Raw genomic sequence first — 21,241 nt, 5'->3', positions numbered from 1 at the left:
TTGTTTTTAATTTCTACTCTTGTAATATAAAAGCATTAATTATATAGATTTATTGTTTTATGATATTTTAAATCGGATAACTATGGAATCTCTTAGTTGTTTCTGCTATTAAATAAATTTTATTTGTTTCTCTTTCTTGGTTGACCTTTGAAACCAGAAGATCTGTCTCGTCCAACTCTTTGTGAAGATCATGCTCAGGAATTTTTTTTTATTTTTTTATTTGGGAAGGTATTTTCTGTATTTGGAAATATTTTTCAGAATACCTATTAAAACTAAGAAAGTATAGAAATTTTTATTATATTTGTAATAAAGGATAATTTGGGGAATAAAATTTATGATTGCAGGAAGAAAAAGAGAGGTGCAAGAAGAAGCACTCAAGTTTTATGTCTCGCTTCAATGCACAAGCCCAGCCCAAATTTTCCTTTAATTGTATACTATGTCAACCTTTCAAAACTTATACTCAGCAAAATAAATTGATTTCTTTTTTATGAAAGTTGAGATAATTAAGGATAATAAATAATTCCATACTAATGAATATTATTCACAATCTGTCCTCATGTTGAAAACCTCTCCATTAATACGATATATATATATATATATATATATATATATATATATATATATATGTTTTATGAGGTTTAAATTAGTTATTTTTATCGTTTTATATCAGAAGATTATTAATTTCAAATTTTTATGGTTTTCTACTTACATTTTTTATTTTTAACTTTATTTCCTCTCTTAAGTCGAGTATTTCTCCTTTAAGCATATATGTTATTTAGTGTTATATTTGGAGAAAATTTTCTAAATCTTTTAGTTTTATATACTAAGAAAATTTCTAGACTTTTTTATTCAATGTTTATGTTAGAAACCAATTCTCAACCTTTTTAGTGTATATATACTTTGTTATTACAAAGTTAGATCCATCTTATAAAATTATTAGGTATTGAAATTTTGGTAATTTAAACATTGTGGTTTTAGGTTTTTTTATCTTCAATTTTTTTTCCTTATTCTTCTCAAATATTAGTTTTTGTTGGATCACCACAATGATACTCTGACTCAAGTTAATAATCGAACTACAAGATTTGATATTGTATATACGGTCTTGTTTAGAAAGTAAACTCATCTTTCACTTTGGAATGTTCAATTATTTATACTATTTTTAATGATCTTTCATCATCGATATAAATGATTAAGAGAGACCCCATGTATCTTCTAATTGGTTCATGATGTCGCTTTATATGTAATGTTGCTAATTGTATGGCTTAGCAATAATTTTGAGTGTCAACTAATTTAGTACGAGACTTTCAAAAAATAGTTGAATTGAAAAGGGTTATCAAGCTTTCATTATGTGTCGTTTGAGACAAGCTCGCCTAAAATGTTAAGGTGAACGAAAATGAGCTCAACCTAAAGTTTTGTCAAGACAATAATAATATGTACCGAAACTATCTCAAACACAAGTTCAATGACAATGCAATATACATGGATGTCAAAAAAATTTGTATCCGCAGCGGATAAAATCCGTAACGGATATAAAAAATAAATATTGTAAATGGATATCCGTGGGTAACGAGTACGGGTATTTTTAATACCCCGCATGTTAACAGGGCGGGTATGGTATCATAGTATCCGTACTCGTGGATATTGATATCCGCTATACTCTAATTTAAATTAAAAAAATAAATAAAAGAACATGATTAAAATATTAACATATTGATTTTGAATGAGTTATTTTTTTTATCAATTAATTCTTAAAAAAAATTATTTCTTTATAAACTGTCATTCAACACTATTTAAATAAGTTATTTGAACTTTGTTTAAAAGTTATCAATGTTATTAATTGTATTTTATTTGAATTTATGATTAAAATATGTTATTAAATTTTTATTTTATTTTTTTTGTAAATACCTGCGGATAACCGTGGATATTAAAAAATTATGCGGATATCCACGTAATAGATACCCGACGAATATAGGTACCGATATGAATCGAATATTTATCTAACGAATAGGGTACGTGAGAGCTACTACCCATACCATAGCTGTTCTGGTAACATCCCTGATAATACATGCTTTAAATATCTTTTTCTACATTAGGACTTTGAATCTATCCTAGTTCAATGGTGCAGTGTTAATTTCTATCAAAATTTTAGGGTCCTAATTCCTAAGGGTATATTGCATGTGAAAATGGGAAATATGATGGAAGAAACTTGTTTCTTTCTAAGTGATTTTACATATTTGAGGGGATGGATGGTGTTTTTACAAATTTAGTTTTGCTTTTTCTTTTTTTCTGTCCATATTTTGTAGAAGTTATTATGTGTGGATGCAAGCCTACATTATTATTATAACAATAATAATAATAATAATAATAATAATAATAATTACTCCTATTCATTCTTTTTGTCTAAAACTTAATAATCTATATTTTATTTTCTTTTAAATCAATTTTAACTAATTAGATTTAATTTTATGTTAATTTTATACATAAAAGTGAAATTATAATCTTAAATTTTAATTTATTAAAACATGTTTATTACATTATTCACAAACAGTCACAAAAATTTACTTTCAAATCTCTTCATTTTCATTTCTAAATTTTTTAAAAGAAATAACATTTTTTTTTCTCTATTTTCTCAAATCCATTTATTCAACTTCTCTCAAATCCATCATTTGAAGTGAATAAAGTTGATCTTTTTATTTTTGGAAACGAATTTGCGATGACAGAAAATCTACCTATCCAAATCAAACTTAAAAAAAAAAAAAAAGAAGATAAAACTAAAAACACATAAAGAAAATACACTAAAAAATGACCTTATTATCAAGGACAAACAACAACAATAAAAATTGAACCTATAAAATTAGACTTTATATCTTAATACATCGTTCTACAAATAACTAAATATGATATATCTACTTTTTTATCTGTCAGAATTTGTTTAGTAAAACCTAATTTGGTGCAGTTAATTTTACGAGGTTTTTTCTTTTGTCAGAAATTGGACATAAATTCTGTATTACATACGAACTGTTTTCAGAATATGAACATTAGACGCCAAATAACATACGATTACGTTTGAAACATTATTAATACTGTTTTTTGTGACCAAGTTCTTGTATTATTGTTGCTGGAGGATGATAACAGTTTATTTGGCTGTGAATGGTTATCGTGGTCTTCTGTTGATCGCATAGCAAGGTACCTAGTTGCCCACATGGCCACATACATCCACCATCATCAATTTCCAAACAAAATGACAATTAAGCTTCTTTCCAGATTCCAAAAGTGCATGAAAGCATATCCTTCACTTACTGTCACACCAACCCTTCATTATCTTAAACTACGCTAAACTCCATACCTCATAAATGCTTCAAAATACTTTCATATTATAACTCAGAAAAAAAAAAAAAATAAACCATTAACAAAACGTATACCAAACCTTCTCCCAGAACACTCTACCTACTTACGTGAGATGCCCGAAAAAAATAAACCTTCAAATTGCCGACTTGGGATTTGATTTTCCATATGATGCAATAAACATCGTGATTTAGTTAAGCATCGTACTCTTTTAATTATTAGAAATTGGACTCATGTTAACGATAATGTAACATACATTTTCGTAGTTTTGAGAGTGAAAAGGTAATGAGTTTATGAGTCTTTATCTTTATATTTTATATAGTGCTCCTTGAATTCCTAACAATTTATCTTTTAAGGGTGAGTCCCTTCAACCACATTCATACACTCCCCCTCCAACGGAAGCATTCCTAATCACGAGTACTATTTTTCTGCCTTTTCTGTACTGTCGTTCTTCTTAACCGAGCATGTCTGAACCGGTTTTAACCATCAGCTCTGATACCACTTGTTAAGTCTATAGAAGGGGTTTCACTGGAGAGGTACAACACCAATGAGACCTGAGCCCAACCACATAAGGCATTGACACCACTCTCAACCCAAAACCTTAAGACAATGGGGTTTATGGATCTTTATCTTTATATAGTGCTTCACTTTTTCTACTCAATGTGAAACTTAGACTGACACTTGAATTTCTAAAGCAAAATACTTGTTAAACCCATTTTAACACTTAAATCACTGATTTAAACTTGTTATATATTAATCTAACAATAATCACCTTTTATTATATATATATATATATATATATATATATATATATATATATATATATATATACCTCATTCATCAAGAAAGACACATAATAATTTTTTTAATTAAAGTTGTAATGAATAGGTAATTATCCAAATTTGTCATATTCCTCCGCAGAATCTTTCACGCATCTGAATTGGCATCAAGGTTGTGGTACGTAGGAAAAGTAGCATCATTGTTTTATTGATGCTCTTAGTGCATTATTTTATAATTTTTTGGATAAGTATATGTCTAATTTTTGTTAGAAAATATTAATTATTTTAATAGAATCGTTTTGTATAAGAACGAAGTGCACTTTACGTGTTTCGAAACTTGTCATAATGTTTATACATATATGTGAGGCCTCTAATCACACTACTTCACGTGTAATAATAAACAACGGAAAGGGAAAAAAATGTTAGGACTTGCTTCTTTGCATAAGTTTATAGTAATAGCTGATTAATTTTCTTAATCAGATACTAACCAATTATTTAAAATAAGTAACCCGTGTTAATTTGGTATACTTTGTCTTCAAGATACTTATGCGCAGACAAATATATATATTCGGTGGGTTAAAGATTGAATAAACTATAATGTTATCTTTATTGCTGATTATCATACAGAAAGTTTTTTTATTCTCAAACACAACAATAGTTTAAGGCAACCGTGAGTTAAATTCAAATAGAAATAAAATTTTTAAATATATGAAATTTTGTCTTTTTCTAACATTTAAGTTTTGATGATAAGGAAGTTAATTACGAAATATATGGTATTTAATGTGCAATAAGTATAAGTAATAATCAAAGGATACATGTACTTATAATAGATAGCCTCCTCAAAGGAATAAACTAGGTGATAATAGACATCATTACTAAAAAAACTCATTAATTTAGTTTTAATTTTTTTTTAAATACTTATAAATTTTGTTATAAAAAAAATTACAGGAAATTATTGTCAATTTTTTTACATAATATTTTATATAAAACACTTTTCACAACAAAATTTATAAAAAATATTTACAAATTTTATAATTTTATAAAAAATAATTACTCACAAAAAAATTATCTGTCAATTAAAATTTATAAAAATATAAAAAAAATCTTTTCTTATATTTTTTTAATAAATTTACAAAAAAAATAAACTCATGTAATATGAGATTTTTCAGTAATACATCCTAAAACTATAAGCTAAAACTTATATAAGAAAAACTCTAATATGCAAGAAATAAAAGAAAGTTCCAAGAGATATTATTAATCTTTCACGTGTATATTTGAAAAACTGCTAACATCTTTGATTTATCGGGAATTTAGTTTTGCATAAAGTAAAAATGAAAAATTTGAGGAATATATAAAAAAAAAAAAACATAAACATTAAACATTAATGTATTGTTTGTAGGTGATGTCAAGGCTTTTATTTAAGTAACACGTATTTCACAAATGATAAATCTATCAATGTATCAACCAGAAAAATATAAAATTTTGTGATACCAATGAGTTTAACAAAATAATTATTTAAATTATTTTCATTGATTTAGATAAATTGATTGTTTTTATGTGTAAAAGTTGAATGTACGTATGAAAACGTATGAAGATGCAAAACTTTTTTCAAAAGTATCAAAAATCATAGTTGAGGGAAAGAGATGTGATAATTATGTCCTTTTGCTACCATAATTTACTAGAATTCCATATATGATATTTCTATTTACATCAATGAAAGAGCAAAATTTATTTTGATTTATTACTAAACCGAACTGCTATATATACTTGCAAGTATGTTGTTAACTACGACTTTGATATTATTTATTTCTGTATAATTTCACTTAAATATTTGTCAAGAAAAATATTTTAAAAACATCTTACCTGAACTCATAAACACAGCACCAACTTTTTGCGTCAATTTTATTATTAAATCGAAAATCTAAATACATGTTTAGCTTCAGATTCATTTTTCCAACATGAAAACGAAAATGATTAATTGAACTTAAATATAAATCGCATATTTATGTTTGTTCGGATTTAAAGTGAGAGATCAAATATGCACTAAGCAAATATCTGATGTATCTATCAAATCTTTTTAATTTTGAATTCATTGGATACCTTTTCACGAAAATAATTTATACAAAATAAAAATAGTTAAGTTACATATTTTATCATTAAACTATTATTATGAATTTATTAGTTATTTCTTTATATGCATGCTTCCTTGATTTTTTTAATTTAACATAGTTTAATAATGGGTGGTTGAGAATAATTAATACATACACATATTATCTTATAAAAATTCAGAGTTAAATGTGATATTAAATGACTTGATAATCATTAAAGTAATTTTACTTAATTTAAAAGATAAAATTACTTATAGTATATTGTACAATTATGTTTAATCTTTTATTTGATGTACACCAATAAAAATATTAAAAAAATAATAAAATAACTATATTTTAGTATAGTTAAAAATTAAAATATAATCAAACATAAAAATTAACAAAAATAGTGTTAAATATATAAAAAGTTAAAAATAAAATTAAATATGAATTAAATAATAAAATAGTTATATTTTAACGTTGTTAGAAATTTTAAAGAGATTTATTTATTTTTTTGTAAAAATTAAAATAGTATATTTCAAACGTTTCAAATCTTCACATCTCAAATTTTTACTTAGGAACTCATCCTTTGAGTGTCAAAAATGTTATTTTTTTCTTGGTTTTCAGAAGTGTTTTTGTCAAGTTCAGACTTTTTATTGTATTTTTTTTATTGTCGTCGAACATTAAATATATATTATTGGTACTTTAAAAATATTTTTAATATATTTTAAAATTTCAAAAATCAGTAATCATTTTGAAAACGCAGCATAAAAAAACTGTAAAAAAAATTTAACAGAGAATCTAAATTTATTTGTCTTTATAAAATTTATAATATAATTAATTAATAAAGTTAATTATTATGATATTAAATATAAAAGTGATGAATATACTTTAATCATTGTCAAAAAATACTTATCAACATCTCCTTCAATAATATGTCATTTCACAAAAGTGGATAATTTTTTTTTCTAACGTGTTATCATATATCATTACATATTTAACAGATCAATGAAAAATTAAATGATAAAATTCATAATACAACTATAATTAAATGATAAAAATATAATGCTTTAAAATTTTAATACAAAATGTGATGGGGAAAACAACAATAAACAATATACCAGAGAATGCAGCGGATATAATTTCCCCTAACTTGCAAGAATCTATGAGGAGCAATAATCAAAGAGCAGCAATAATAAATCACCAAAAGCACAAATAAAGGCACCAAGATTTTTAACGTGGAAAACCCCTCAAATCAAGGGTAAAAACCACGAGTCGTCCAGACCAAAGAAATAACTCCACTATGATCAACAAGAGTACAAAAGAGTCTCAATCAATAGCACAAATTAGTGCCAACACCCAACCAAATAACAAAGCAACAAAGTTTTCAAATAGAGAAGAACAAGAGGGGAAAACCTCTACAAATCACTGCTGCAGTGCGAAATTAATATCTCCCAACTCAGACCTCGTATCAAAGATCTGACCGGTCAGAATGAAGAGCAATGAGTTCCGAACCTGCTGTAAAAATTTCAGCCCGATCCAACGGTGAACGAATCCGCAGCGCCGAATTTATTGTGACAGCTATGTGAAAAACGTGAACAGAATTTTCCCTCTACCTCTCCCTCTATGTGTTAGGGCTTTCAGTGTATTCCGACTCTATTGTTCTGCCTCTCTCTTTTTTATAGCCTCCTCTCCACTAGGTTAAGTGAGACATGGGCTTCTCAAATTTTGGGCCTTTTCTCCACATAGGAAGGGATCCCAATACCCAACAAATCTCCCCCTCACAACTATGTGGAGATAACCGTCAAACCGGCGATCTCACAACAAACTTCAAACTTTCCTCTTGGCAATGCTTTAGTCATCATATCAGCACCATTATCATCTGTATGAACTTTTTCCAACTCCAACAACTTAGCATCCAAAGCATCACGTATCCAATGATACCTCACATCAATATGTTTGGATCTCGAATGAAAAGTTGGATTCTTACCAAGATGGATAGCACTTTGGCTATCAACAAACAATGAATAGTTATCTTGCCTAAAACCAAGCTCCTGCAAGAATTTCTTCAACCATAACAACTCCTTGCATGCTTCAGTAATAGCAATGAACTCTGCCTCTGTAGTAGACAACGCTACACACCTCTGTAGTCTTGATTGCCAAGCCACAGCTCCCCCTGCAAACTTTATTAAATAGCCCGAAGTGGACTTTCTGGAATCAATATCCCCAGCCATATCTGAGTCTGAGTAACCCATCAAAGTAGGTTTATCACCTCCAAAACAAAGCTTCATATCAACTGTACCATGAAGATACCTCAAAATCCATTTCACAGCATTCCAATGCTCTCTACCTGGGTTTGACAAAAATCGACTAACTTTACCAACAGCATGTGCAATATCTGGTCTTGTACACACCATCGCATACATCAAACTGCCCACCGCAGATGCATAAGGAACTCTACTCATATTGGTCTTCTCAACTTCATTTGAAGGACTCTGTTTAACACTCAGTTTAAAATGAGTAGCAAGAGGAGTACTCACAGCTTTAGCATTTTCCATCTGGAATCTCTGCAACACCTTCCTAATGTATTGCTCTTGTGATAGATAAATCTTCTTTTCTCTCCTATCACGTGAGATATGTATGCCAAGAATCCTTTTAGCAGCTCCCAAGTCTTTCATGGCAAAAGACTCGCCAAGTGTCTTCTTTAACCTGTCAATTCTGGAAATATCTTTCCCAACAATAAGCATGTCATCAACATATAATAACAGGATAATAAAGTCATCATTAGAAAACCTTTTAACAAAGACACAATGATCAAAAGTAGTCTTCATGTAACCCTGCTCACACATAAAAGACTCAAACTTCTTATACCACTGCCTTGGAGCCTGCTTCAAACCGTATAGACTCTTCCTTAGTCTACACACATAATCTTCCTTGCCTTTAACAAGAAAACCATCAGGTTGCTTCATGTATATCTCTTCCTCCAAATTACCATGAAGGAAAGCTGTCTTCACATCCATCTGCTCAACCTCCAAATCAAGAGTAGCAGCTAAACTTAGCACAGTTCTGATGGATGACATTTTCACCACAGGTGAGAAAATCTCATTGAAATCAACACCCTTTTTCTGTCTGAAACCTTTCACCACTAATCTGGCCTTGTACCTTGGAAGCGTAGAATTTGAATCTTGTTTCACCCTGAAAATCCACCTAGTTTCCAATGCCCTTTTGCCCTTAGGCAATTTCACCAAGTCGTAAGTGTGATTATCATGCAAAGATTTCATCTCATCTTGCATTGCATCCAGCCACTGTTTCTTCTCTTCACTATCCAAAGCCTCTTCAAAACACTCAGGTTCTCCACCGTCAGTCAAGGTTATGTACTCATCACAGGAATACCTTGTAGAAGGTTGTTTCTGTCTATTAGACCTCCTGAGTTGGACTTGAGGTGATTCAGGTATATCACCAAGATCGTCATCATCATCATGTTCCTCTTGAGCATCATCAATTGGAACATCTACTCCACTTCCAAACTGTTGATCATCAACATCACCATGTTGCTCATTGTCTTGAGCTTCCGTTTCAACATTCTCCAAATTGTGAGCGGGCAACCTCATCGGATTACCATCAGTGAGATTACTGTCTTTCTCGGGTGTGGTCTTCTCCACCTTATCAATGTCTTCAATGGTCTGGTCTTCCATGAATTGTACATCACGGCTTCTAACAAGCTTATTCTCAACAGGATCATAAAACCTGTAGCCAAATTCATCCTCACCATAGCCAATAAAGATACATTGTCTTGTCTTTTTATCTAACTTGGATCTTTCATCCTTAGGAACATGAACAAATGCCCTACAACCAAAGACACGCAAATGATCATAGCCAACATTCTTACCAAACCAAATTTTGTCTGGCACCTCAGTATTCAAAGCAACTGCGGGACTGAGATTAATAACATGCACAGCTGTAAGCAATGCCTCTCCCCAAAAGTGCTTAGGCAACTTTGCTTCTGAAAGCATACATGTAACCCTTTCAACCAAGTTCCTGTTCATCCTCTCCGCTAGACCATTCAACTGAGGAGTTTTAGGAGGAGTCTTCTCGTGTCTAATACCATGTTGCCTGCAATAAACATCAAAAGGTCCACGGTACTCACCACCATTATCACTACGGATGCATTTCAGCTTCTTGCCTGATTGCCTCTCAACCATAGCATGAAATTCCTTGAACTTTTCAAGTACTTGACCTTTCCGCTGAAGAGCATAGACCCATAGCTTCCTGGAACAATCATCAATAAAAGTAACAAAGTAAAGTGCACCACTAAATGACTTTACCTTTAATGGGCCACAAACGTCAGAATGCACCAATTCAAGCAATTCTAACTTCCTTGAGGGTGGATGCTTCTTAAAAGATACTCTGGTTTGTTTACCAGCCATGCAATGAGAACATTTCTCCAATTCTGCATTTCTCAATCCCATAAGCACATCCTTTTTAGCTAAGCAGTTAAGCCCTTTCTCACTTATATGACCAAGCCTCTGGTGCCACAAAGATGCCTCCATATACATAGCATTCACACTGTCTTTAGCAACCAAAGCTTTAGTCCAATACAATTTAGATTGTTTCTCCCCTCTGGCCATAACCAAGTTACCTTTAGTGAGCTTCCATTTACTAGAACCAAAGTGATTGTCATAACCACAATCATCAAGCAACTGCACAGAGATTAAATTAAAACGGACATCTGGAGCATGTTTGACTCCTTTAAGCAACAACTGCACTCCCATGTTGGTTTGCAGGCAAACATCACCAACACCAATCACTTTAGACTCACCATCATTACCCATCTTCAACACTCCAAAATCACCAGAAGTGTAAGATGTGAAGAACTCCTTCCTAGGTGTAACATGCAGTGTAGCACCACTATCAATAATCCACATGCTCTCATCAGATACAAGATTAACGGACTCAAAGTCACGAAGAAGAACAAGATCACCATCTGTAGCAGTAGTGACACGATCATCATCATCATGATCATTCTCTCTCTGTTTGCCCTTCTTGTCTTTGTTCTCCTTTTTCCACTTAAAACAGTATTTCTGAATGTGCCCAGTTTTATGACAAAAATGGCACTCTAAATTCTTGTATCTTGACTTGGACTTGCTCCTACTCTTCTCTCTACCACCTTTATGTTCCTTTTTCTGACTTCTCCCCCTAGCTTCTGTAACAAGCATCTCAGACTGAGATGAAGAACCATGTGCCTTCCTTCTCATCTCTTCATTAAGAGCACCGCTCTTTGCCATCTGAAAAGAAACAACACCATTCGAGGCAGAGTTTGTAATTGAAACCTGAAATACCTCCCAAGACTCTGGTAGAGTATTAAGCAACCATAACCCCATAACTTCGTCATCAAACTTTATGCCCATTCCTGACAATTGATCTAGGAGCCCTTGAAACTCATTTAAGTGATCAGAAATAGAAGAATTCTCCCTGTACCTCAAATTCATCAAGCAATTTAACAAATACAATTTATTATTGCCCGACTTAGAAGCATACAAAAACTCAATCTTCTCCCACAAAGCTCTGGCATGTGTCTCATTAGCAATATGATTATAAACATTATCTTCAACATATTGCCGAATAAAACCACATACCTGTTGGTGCTCAAAGTCCCATTCTTCTTCAGACATAAAATCTGGTTTCTGTGTAGCAAAGACCGGAAGATGCAATTTCTTGACAAATAATAAATCTTTCATCTTGCCCTTCCACAAATGATAATTTGTACCATTCAAAGCAACCATCTTTGCATTTGCCTCAATCATTCAAGCAAGTAAATATAGCCCAACCAAGAGCTCTGATACCACTCTGATGGGGAAAACAACAATAAACAATATACCAGAGAATGCAGCGGATATAATTTCCCCTAACTTGCAAGAATCTATGAGGAGCAATAATCAAAGAGCAGCAATAATAAATCACCAAAAGCACAAATAAAGGCACCAAGATTTTTAAAGTGGAAAACCCCTCAAATCAAGGGTAAAAACCACGAGTCGTCCAGACCAAAGAAATAACTCCACTATGATCAACAAGAGTACAAAAGAGTCTCAATCAATAGCACAAATTAGTGCCAACACCCAACCAAATAACAAAGCAACAAAGTTTTCAAATAGAGAAGAACAAGAGGGGAAAACCTCTACAAATCACTGCTGCAGTGCGAAATTAATATCTCCCAACTCAGACCTCGTATCAAAGATCTGACCGGTCAGAATGAAGAGCAATGAGTTCCGAACCTGCTGTAAAAATTTCAGCCCGATCCAACGGTGAACGAATCCGCAGCGCCGAATTTATTGTGACAGCTATGTGAAAAACGTGAACAGAATTTTCCCTCTACCTCTCCCTCTATGTGTTAGGGCTTTCAGTGTATTCCGACTCTATTGTTCTGCCTCTCTCTTTTTTTATAGCCTCCTCTCCACTAGGTTAAGTGAGACATGGGCTTCTCAAATTTTGGGCCTTTTCTCCACATAGGAAGGGATCCCAATACCCAACAAAATGTGAATGAAGACATAATCCGAATGAATGTGTACAGAAAATTTGCACTCTGAATTTGGACAGAGTAATGCTCCCGAAAAGAATTTCAAACACGTTTGAGCCATCAAATTTATGAATACAACGCAAGCAAACCAAATCACAGGACCACACGTAAACACGAAATCCATGAAAACTCGGAATAAACAAGAAAAAAAATTGCATAGCAATGAGTGGTGAAAAAAATTTACAAAATAAACTAAAATATTATTTTCAACTCAAAACTTTCAAAACAATAAACTTTCATTTTTATGCTATAAAAAAAATACTTGGTAACCCTTTTGTTGGTTATTATTATAAAATACAAAAACAAAATAAAATTGTGGCTTAAAAGCAGAGAGACAGTGTTGGACTAAAAGACAAAGAAGATGATCTCAAGTTGATCACATTGAGGATTACAAGGCCACTGTCCATACATTTTGACATGTGTAGGCTATGGAATTCATTACATTCACAATCTCCTTTTCTATATATCCTTGGTCTGTTTCTGAAATTAGTTACAACCTCAGAAAAACAACAACCTCATACACAAACCAAACTGCATTGTTCTCAGAGGTTTCTTCATTTTCATCCTTCACTACTCTTGAAGCTGAAAGTAGTGAAAGGAAGAAACTTTCCCTGCTCTTGAGATGTCTGGTGTTCTTGTTTGGGTGAGTTGTGGACCCAAAGAGAACATCAACTCCTTGGTGGGCTTTGCAGGAAGGAGTAGCAGTGGTGAAAGAAACCAGAGAAGGTTTTCAGGACTGAGCTTTGCGAGTGGGGTTTCTGCTTTTTCCACTGCAGTGGCTGGTGACCCTTCAAGATCCTCAGAGGAGAGGGTCTATGATGTGGTGCTGAAGCAAGCAGCTCTAGTGAAAGAGAACAAAAGGGGTTCAAACATTGGTGTAGATTTTGAGAAAGAGGTTGGAGCTGATTTCACCAATGGGGATCTGTTGAATGTGGCTTATGATCGGTGTGGTGAAGTGTGTTCTGAGTATGCCAAGACATTTTACTTAGGTAGTACTTCTTCTGATGAATTTTAGTTCCCCTTTTCTTACATTACGTGGTTTAGAAATTAGAATCATTGTTTGTTCATTGACCTAACCAATTGTGTTAAAAAATGTAAACTTTTTAGGCACACAGTTGATGACTTCAGAGCGACGAAAAGCCATTTGGGCAATTTATGGTATCTCTCATATTACTTACTGCTAAATGCTACTTTCAGGTTCTTCTTCAGTGAGATTTGTTTTGGATTTGACTAATCATTGTCCATTGCAGTGTGGTGCAGAAGAACTGATGAACTTGTTGATGGACCAAACTCTTCACACATCACCCCTGGTGCCTTGGATAGATGGGAGCAACGATTAACCGATGTTTTTGAAGGTCGACCCTATGATATGTACGATGCTGCTCTCTCACATACTGTCTCAAAGTACCCAGTTGATATTCAGGTACTTACTTCACATGCCAAATCAAAGATTCAGCTTTACACCATTTTTGGACTAAACTTATTTTGTAGCTACTTTTTGTGTTATTCTTCAGTGAAAAATTGCTTTGTTTTGGTAATTTATGAGTACCCAGATGAAATGATATAGAGGAGTCATTGATTCTGACAAAACAGAATAGTGAAACTTATGTGCTGAACTGAAACTGATCCTAATGACATTGAATTGTGTCTTTGAAACAGCCCTTTAAGGACATGGTAGAAGGAATGAGGATGGACCTTAGGAAATCAAGATACGAAAACTTTGATGAACTGTACCTTTACTGCTACTATGTTGCTGGAACAGTAGGCCTTATGAGTGTGCCAGTAATGGGGATAGCACCAGACTCAAAGGCTTCAACAGAGTGCATTTATAATGCTGCATTGGCTCTAGGCATTGCAAATCAACTTACCAACATACTCAGAGATGTGGGAGAAGAGTAAGGTTCTTTGAACACTTCTATGCCAGACAATGTTTAAATACTATATGCACCAATAGTGTAGAAGTTTGTTGCACATGATGTTAGTGACAGATTAATGATTGACAATGGAAAAACTTTTGCACTGTTTATGTTAGACTCTAGTTTTAGTTGTTGATAGCATTGTCTAATTTGGTGTAGTTTTTGATGATTGCAGTGCGAGAAGAGGGAGAGTGTATCTGCCACAAGATGAATTGGCAAAAGCTGGACTTTCAGATGATGACATTTTCCGAGGTAAAGTTACAGAGAAATGGAGGAAATTCATGAAGGGACAGATAAAGAGGGCAAGGATGTTTTTTGATGAGGCTGAGAAAGGAGTTGCAGAACTAAACTCTGCTAGCAGGTGGCCAGTGTGGGCATCACTGTTGTTGTATAGGCAAATATTAGATTCTATTGAAGCCAATGACTATAATAACTTCACAAAAAGGGCTTATGTAGGAAAAGCCAAGAAGCTCTTGTCACTTCCTCTTGCCTATGGTCTTTCATTTCTAGGCCCTTAGAACTTAACCAAAATGGTTAAGACAAAATAAACTGTGATACCTAGTTAGAATTGTATACATCTGAAGTTCATTCAACAACAATGGCAATCCATTCATTTAATCAAATCCATATCATAAATATCAGATACCATTCTTCAAAGTTCTCATTGAAGTTATTTTTATATACATATGTTAAGATTTCAAGGTAAGTAAAATGACTCATAATCTCATTGATGAAGAGATTAAAGTATAGTTTCTTAATAGAAATCACAACTACTTTTCTCAGGAGATAATTTTACATTATTATATGCAATAAAACTTCTCAGAGAAGATAGTTTTAGAAAAAGTTAGTTACACCTTTTCTCTTTTTAATTCTGAAAAGGGTACTTTAGAATTTAAATTTTACATTTGAGATACTCTTTTTAGGATAAGAAGAGATGTTTCATGAAAGGTTTTTTGAGTGCTCGATCCACAATTCTATTATCGGACACACTTTTTTTTTTGGGCTTTCTACCACCAATTAGGCTATGTTGGGCTTTCAACCAACAACTTTATGATGGCTTTTTCTTTGTGCAGTTTCGTAATTTTCAACTGTATATTAACAAAATGATGATTTTACATTTTGAAATATTTTTAGATTATTTGTTCCCCAAATCATTCAGAATAAGTTTTCTGAAATTTTCAAAACAGTAATCTTGGAACAGAATTTTTTAAATAGGATATTTAAAATAAAATTTCTAGAACAAACTTTCCCGAAATATATAATATTTTTGGACATAAATTTTTTGAAACAAACTTGTCAAAATTATTTTTTCAAAATAAGTTTTCAAATACTTTTCAAAACAAGCTTTATAAAACTAGTTTTTTTCCTTAATTTATAAAACTGTAATTTCAAAACATGATTTCCAAAATAATTTTTTTTAGAATAAAAATTTTGAAATAGAACTTCTGGAACAAGATTTTCAAACATTTTTTTCAGAATACGTGAAATACATCTCAAACCCAAAATTTCAAAAGCTTTTCAGAGTGTATATAATACGTGTTTCTTCTTTCACGTTGTTTCATATATATGTTTATTTTATTCTTTTATTAATATAGGAGTGCAGTTAACAATAATGAAGTATAACAAGAAAAAGTCCTTCATGATTCCTTTCAATAGCCCAATAGCAATATGAATAATAAAAGGACATTCCCTTTTACGAAAATAAATAAATAAAAGCCCTTCATTTTGGAAAAAAGTATTTTTTTTTTTTATATTCTCGATCATTCTTTCTGAAAAAGTGTGACTCAATTTTTTTAAAGGACCATAATATAATAAAAATGGAGAAAGTGTTGGGCCTTTTGAAATTTAGATCCTTTGACCCAGATGATTAAAATAAGGGGAATTTTTTATAAAAAAAAAAATCTTGTGACATCCACTGTGAGCTTTGCTGGAATCCATTAATATATAATTAGTTTAAATGTCTCTAACATCAATCATAACATAATCTCTTCTCACGTGTTCTTCACAAGAAGAAGAAACAAAAATCTAATTGGACATGTAACATTAGATTTCTCTTTTCATGGTATATCATTGTAAAATTAATTATTTTCTAAGAAAAATCCATTACTCTGTTTTTATATGCTTTTAGTAAATAAAATTGTAAGAGTCTTCTCTCCATACCTAAATACAAGACAAGTATTTTAATTCATATCAATAAAAAAATATTAATTTAATTACTAACATTAAATTTTTTTTGTAATTTTTGTATTTTATTTTTCAAAATAGTAAAATTTTAGTTCATAAAATTAAACTATTCAATTTTCACAAGAAAGAGAAAATTCACAATATCTACAATTTGTGAAATAAAGTAATTAAATATGTTTTGGTGAAAATGATTAAGAAATTCTTATAAAAAAAAAAAAGAAATACAAAGTTTCAAAATAGTAATCTTACAACTAAAAAAGGTAATCAACAAAAAATGACATCAAACAGTTTTGTATATAAGTTTTAAAATAATTATTTCTATTTATACATTCAGTCAAATCTAGGATGTTGAATAAGGTATCAATGTAAGATATTTTACAAGTAGTTTTGGTTCTTGGAAAAGGATAAAAAATATACTACAAGCCAATATAGTTCTTCCTTTGTTCTTCATTTGGTCCAACAAGTGTAAGAAACAAAAATGAAGCTAGAAAAAATGTGCTTGTTCCTTTAGCAAAACCCTCTAATTTAACACAACATCTTATTTACTGAATATTCCACAGCTTCTTCTGATACTTGGAAGTTGCAGCACAACTCTAGCAGAAGATGGAGTTCATTTTTTCCTCACTCTGTGGTTAAGACCTTCCCTCCGAGTTGAAGATGATGAAGAAGACACTGAAGATGAAAAAGCTGTGTGGTTATTTTCAGCCATGTCTTTGTGAAATGCTTTCTGCACATCATCTTTAAGTTCCATGAACCGTGCTTTCTTCATTCTCTGTTCTTCTTCACTACCCTTCTCTAGGAAGAACACATCTGGCATATCATCTTCCAGAAACTTATCAAGCACGTCTGAACAATGGGGAAAGAATCGCCTACCATTCTCAACTGTACAAAATTCATTCAACTTTATCATAAGAACAAAAGAAAAAGGCATTCTGCAGAAAAGTTATTTGTCATAAATACTACAAGGTATGAACTGATAAAGTGTAACACTGAGTTAAGTTTAAAGTCCACTTCTTAACGTATCGGTATCAGGTTTCAACCAAGGTCATGCAAGCTTGATTTGGTGTTGATATAACAAGTTTTGTTCATATTCCACTATCATGCATAATCATTATAGGATGTAATTTCAAAGTTGTCTAAGGGCATACCTGTTTTCATAAGGGCATGCAGTCTTAACTGAAGTTTTCTGGTTCGAGCAGAGGGAGATTCATTTAGATCAACTTCTTTTAGATTTCCATTTGTGCCTTTCAAAGCTGATTCGTTTGCGTACAGTGATGATGAATCTGCCTCAGCATTCTCAATGGCTACCCTAGCCTCAGCAGGAAACAACAACCGAGCAAATGTAACTGCAACATATGGAACATGTTACTTTCATGATCACATGGTTCTAAATCGAAAAGCATCATGAAAATACTGTTTCACTGTGATTCTGATGCATGCATAAACCTAAAGTACAATGACAACTTTTGATTATTATTATTAAAAGTCTTATATCAACCAGAGATAATCAATTAGAAATAAGATCATTTTACAGTATATAAACGAGTACAAACTTGATCTTACAGACTAATTTTGTAAGATTGAGTTAAGCTTAAAGTTCACTTCTTAACATAAAAGTCATGGATTATAGTCTATCAGACTGAACAAAGTTTGTTGTTCGTTGAGTTGATTGTTTTACCCTTTCAAACTTCCAACTCAGACCCAATATTCATGAAAACAGAGTGACCTAGACAAGTGAAAGCAATACCTCTATCTTCAAGGTAATCCAGTCTCATGTGCAAATCATCAGCTGTTAACTGTGATGATACAGACATAGTCACAGTCATAGAACTTCTTCTCATCTCCCTCTCCAAGACATCAACACAGAGCCTGTCCTTGTTAGATTCCTTACACTGCACTGTCTTCTCATGATAATCCTTGCGTCTTGTCAACCTCTGACAAATCGAAAGAGCAGTTTGACCATCTGGAGTGGTATCAGTTGCACATGCCCCTTTATTCAGCAGTGCCACCAAAATGGATGGATCCTTTCGCCTTGCAGCCACATGAAGAACCGTGTATCCTCGGGAATTTCTCCGAAGAATATCAGCCATACCTAGACCAAGAACTTCTTGAATAACCTTGGAATCACTGTAGGCACAGGCATAGTGCAGGGCATATGCATCATCTAGGGTGACCCTAGACTCATTCAGAAGAAGCTTCAGTAGCTCAACATCATCAGAGTCCAATGCTTTATGGATTCTCCTTATACTCTTCTCACTCACAGGCTCCACTTCCATTGCATCAGCTGCGGATTCTGGCTGAGATGAGAGACGGCACGATTTGATTTCAGTCACAACTTCATGAGGGAGCTCTTTTTCCAAACATATGATGTCAAAATCAGACCTTGCAACTCTGTGAATGCACCGAGAGAGAAGCTGGTCTATTTGGCAGTTGAAAGCAGCCAGAAGAATTGGAATCACATCCTCCACAAGAGCCTTCTCAACAAAGTTTAGGAGATGCCGCTGCATCAGTTAAGACACATTCACATCATATAGCAGGAATCAAAAGTATGCATGTGTGTTTTCATGCAGACTAGGAGTAAATCTGTTTCAGAACATGTTTGCTACAAAAATAGATAAAATGTTGAACAATTCCTAAAGATAAGCATGTAAATTTGGAAACAGTTTCCAAAACCTGCAAAAACTATAATGTTTATATGCTGTTCGTCTTAGCCAATAGGTGAACTTTGGGAGTAGTATTATAGAGTCCAGATTCTCAACTGATTTTTCTAGTCATGTCCTCTACTGAAGAGGAGGATAAGCATAGAAAAATGCAGTAGAGAATCCAACTCTTGGTATTAACAGGGTCTTTTTGAGTTTTTCAGCCGAGAATGATTAGTGAAAGTGCTTCAAATTTGTCACATTTCAACACTTCTGTGAAAATATTAGCAATGAAAAGGAAAAAGAACTAGAAATGAGGAAATACACAGCCTAAAACACAACATACCTGAAAAAGTAAAACCAGCTCCTTCATCTGAAAAGTTGCAGAAGCATACATGAGCTCCAAGGCATAATTGATAGCAGGGCGACATGCATCATGGATACATGTTTCATCAACACATGTTGTTACTTCTGTTGGTGAAGCTTTTAACCTTCCAGTGTACAAATAATACAAGAAAACTTGGAAAGCTTCATATCCAACGGTGCCATAAGGCACCAATTCCGACATGAGATACCTTGGTTTTCCTTCCTTCCCTGATCCACCCGTTCCTTTCTTAAAAAGCTCATGGAAAAAAGGACTACGCGAGGCCAATACACAGCGATGAACACCCACACACATGTCTTCAACGAGAATCTCAGCATCACTGTAATCATACTCAGCATCAATCAGTAACTTCTCAAGGCTTCCACTGAGCTTACTCAGAGTCAAAATTTCAATATTTGCCCCATGCTCATTGCTGGTAGAGGAAGACACGTTGTGATTACTAGAACCATGTGAGAGATGAGATGATACAAAACTCAAGGATGACGATGAATCATTTGAGTTATCCATGACCCCAAACACCATAGGTTCCAATTGAGTCAAACAACTGGTTGACTTAATTTAGAACCGGAAGAAGAAACCAAACCCCTTCAAGTACCCATCTCAATCGAAAAGCTACCCAACAAATTATACAGCTAAACAAACCAAGCTCTTATAAGCAAAGTTACCAAAGTCACTTGCAAGTCAAGCAACAAAACTCAGATTCCTGGAAAGCATAAATTTTTCATCTGGGGAAGACCCATCAAATAAAGTTTGTACTTTTATCAGTTAACTTGTACGGAAAGAGAAACCCAGAGGCAAGGAAGGATAAAACATTACAGAGTGTGACCCTTAGAGTTAAGAGTGAAGATGAACTCAACAACAGCAGCTTGAGAGAATGAACCAGAATCAAAAAGCTTGAGCAAGAGAGAGTTGGAAGAGGCTTGAAAACGCTGCAAAGAAGAAAAGAAACAAAAAGTGAAGAACATGGCTAGTTTGACATGAAGAATAGTGAAGGGTCTGAAAAAGTCCCTTGAAGCTAAGAAGGGAAGACTTGGGAAGGGAAAGAAAAAGTGAACAAATGAAGAAAAAGTTGACCAATGAATGGAAAGAGAAGATAGGGAAAATAACAGAGAGAGAGATGATGCTCGGTAACCGAGAATCCCTGTTTTCCTCAAAGGGAAACAAAACTGGAACTACCGCGTTGGTTTGTTCTGTCTTTCTTTTTTTTTTTCTTTTTCTTATTCTCTCTCAATTTTTCTTCTTTTCCTAATGCAATAAATAAATATTACCGAGTATTGTCACAGTGTTTTATCAAAATGCATATGTAAAACATGTGATTTGAAAAGGAAAAAG

General features: G+C 32.7%; 2 protein-coding genes across 2 annotated transcripts; one reads left to right on the top strand and one right to left on the bottom strand.

Moving 5' to 3' along the window:
• The first annotated feature begins 13,267 nt into the window (after positions 1-13,267).
• LOC114193518 (phytoene synthase 2, chloroplastic-like) lies at positions 13,268-15,342 on the top strand. The gene is made up of 5 exons (XM_028083348.2): positions 13,268-13,774; positions 13,893-13,943; positions 14,036-14,208; positions 14,445-14,680; positions 14,877-15,342. The coding sequence occupies exons 1-5, from the start codon at positions 13,408-13,410 to the stop codon at positions 15,217-15,219; spliced, it is 1,170 nt and encodes a 389-aa protein (XP_027939149.1). The 5' UTR covers positions 13,268-13,407; the 3' UTR covers positions 15,220-15,342.
• A 1,818-nt stretch (positions 15,343-17,160) lies between these two features.
• LOC114194390 (BTB/POZ domain and ankyrin repeat-containing protein NPR1-like) lies at positions 17,161-21,061 on the bottom strand. The gene is made up of 4 exons (XM_028084575.2): positions 19,871-21,061; positions 18,633-19,386; positions 18,034-18,231; positions 17,161-17,767 (listed from the first exon to the last, which is right to left on the bottom strand). The coding sequence occupies exons 1-4, from the start codon at positions 20,429-20,431 to the stop codon at positions 17,496-17,498; spliced, it is 1,785 nt and encodes a 594-aa protein (XP_027940376.1). The 5' UTR covers positions 20,432-21,061; the 3' UTR covers positions 17,161-17,495.
• Between the last annotated feature and the right edge of the window lie 180 nt (positions 21,062-21,241).

Source organism: Vigna unguiculata, chromosome 8, assembly GCF_037176805.1.
Source record: "Vigna unguiculata cultivar grain cowpea cultivar isolate G323 ecotype 2 chromosome 8, ASM3717680v1, whole genome shotgun sequence".
In the NCBI taxonomy this organism is placed as follows: Eukaryota; Viridiplantae; Streptophyta; class Magnoliopsida; order Fabales; family Fabaceae; genus Vigna; species Vigna unguiculata.
Note: the sequence above shows the minus strand (reverse complement) of the source record. Positions and strands in the feature narration are given on the sequence as shown.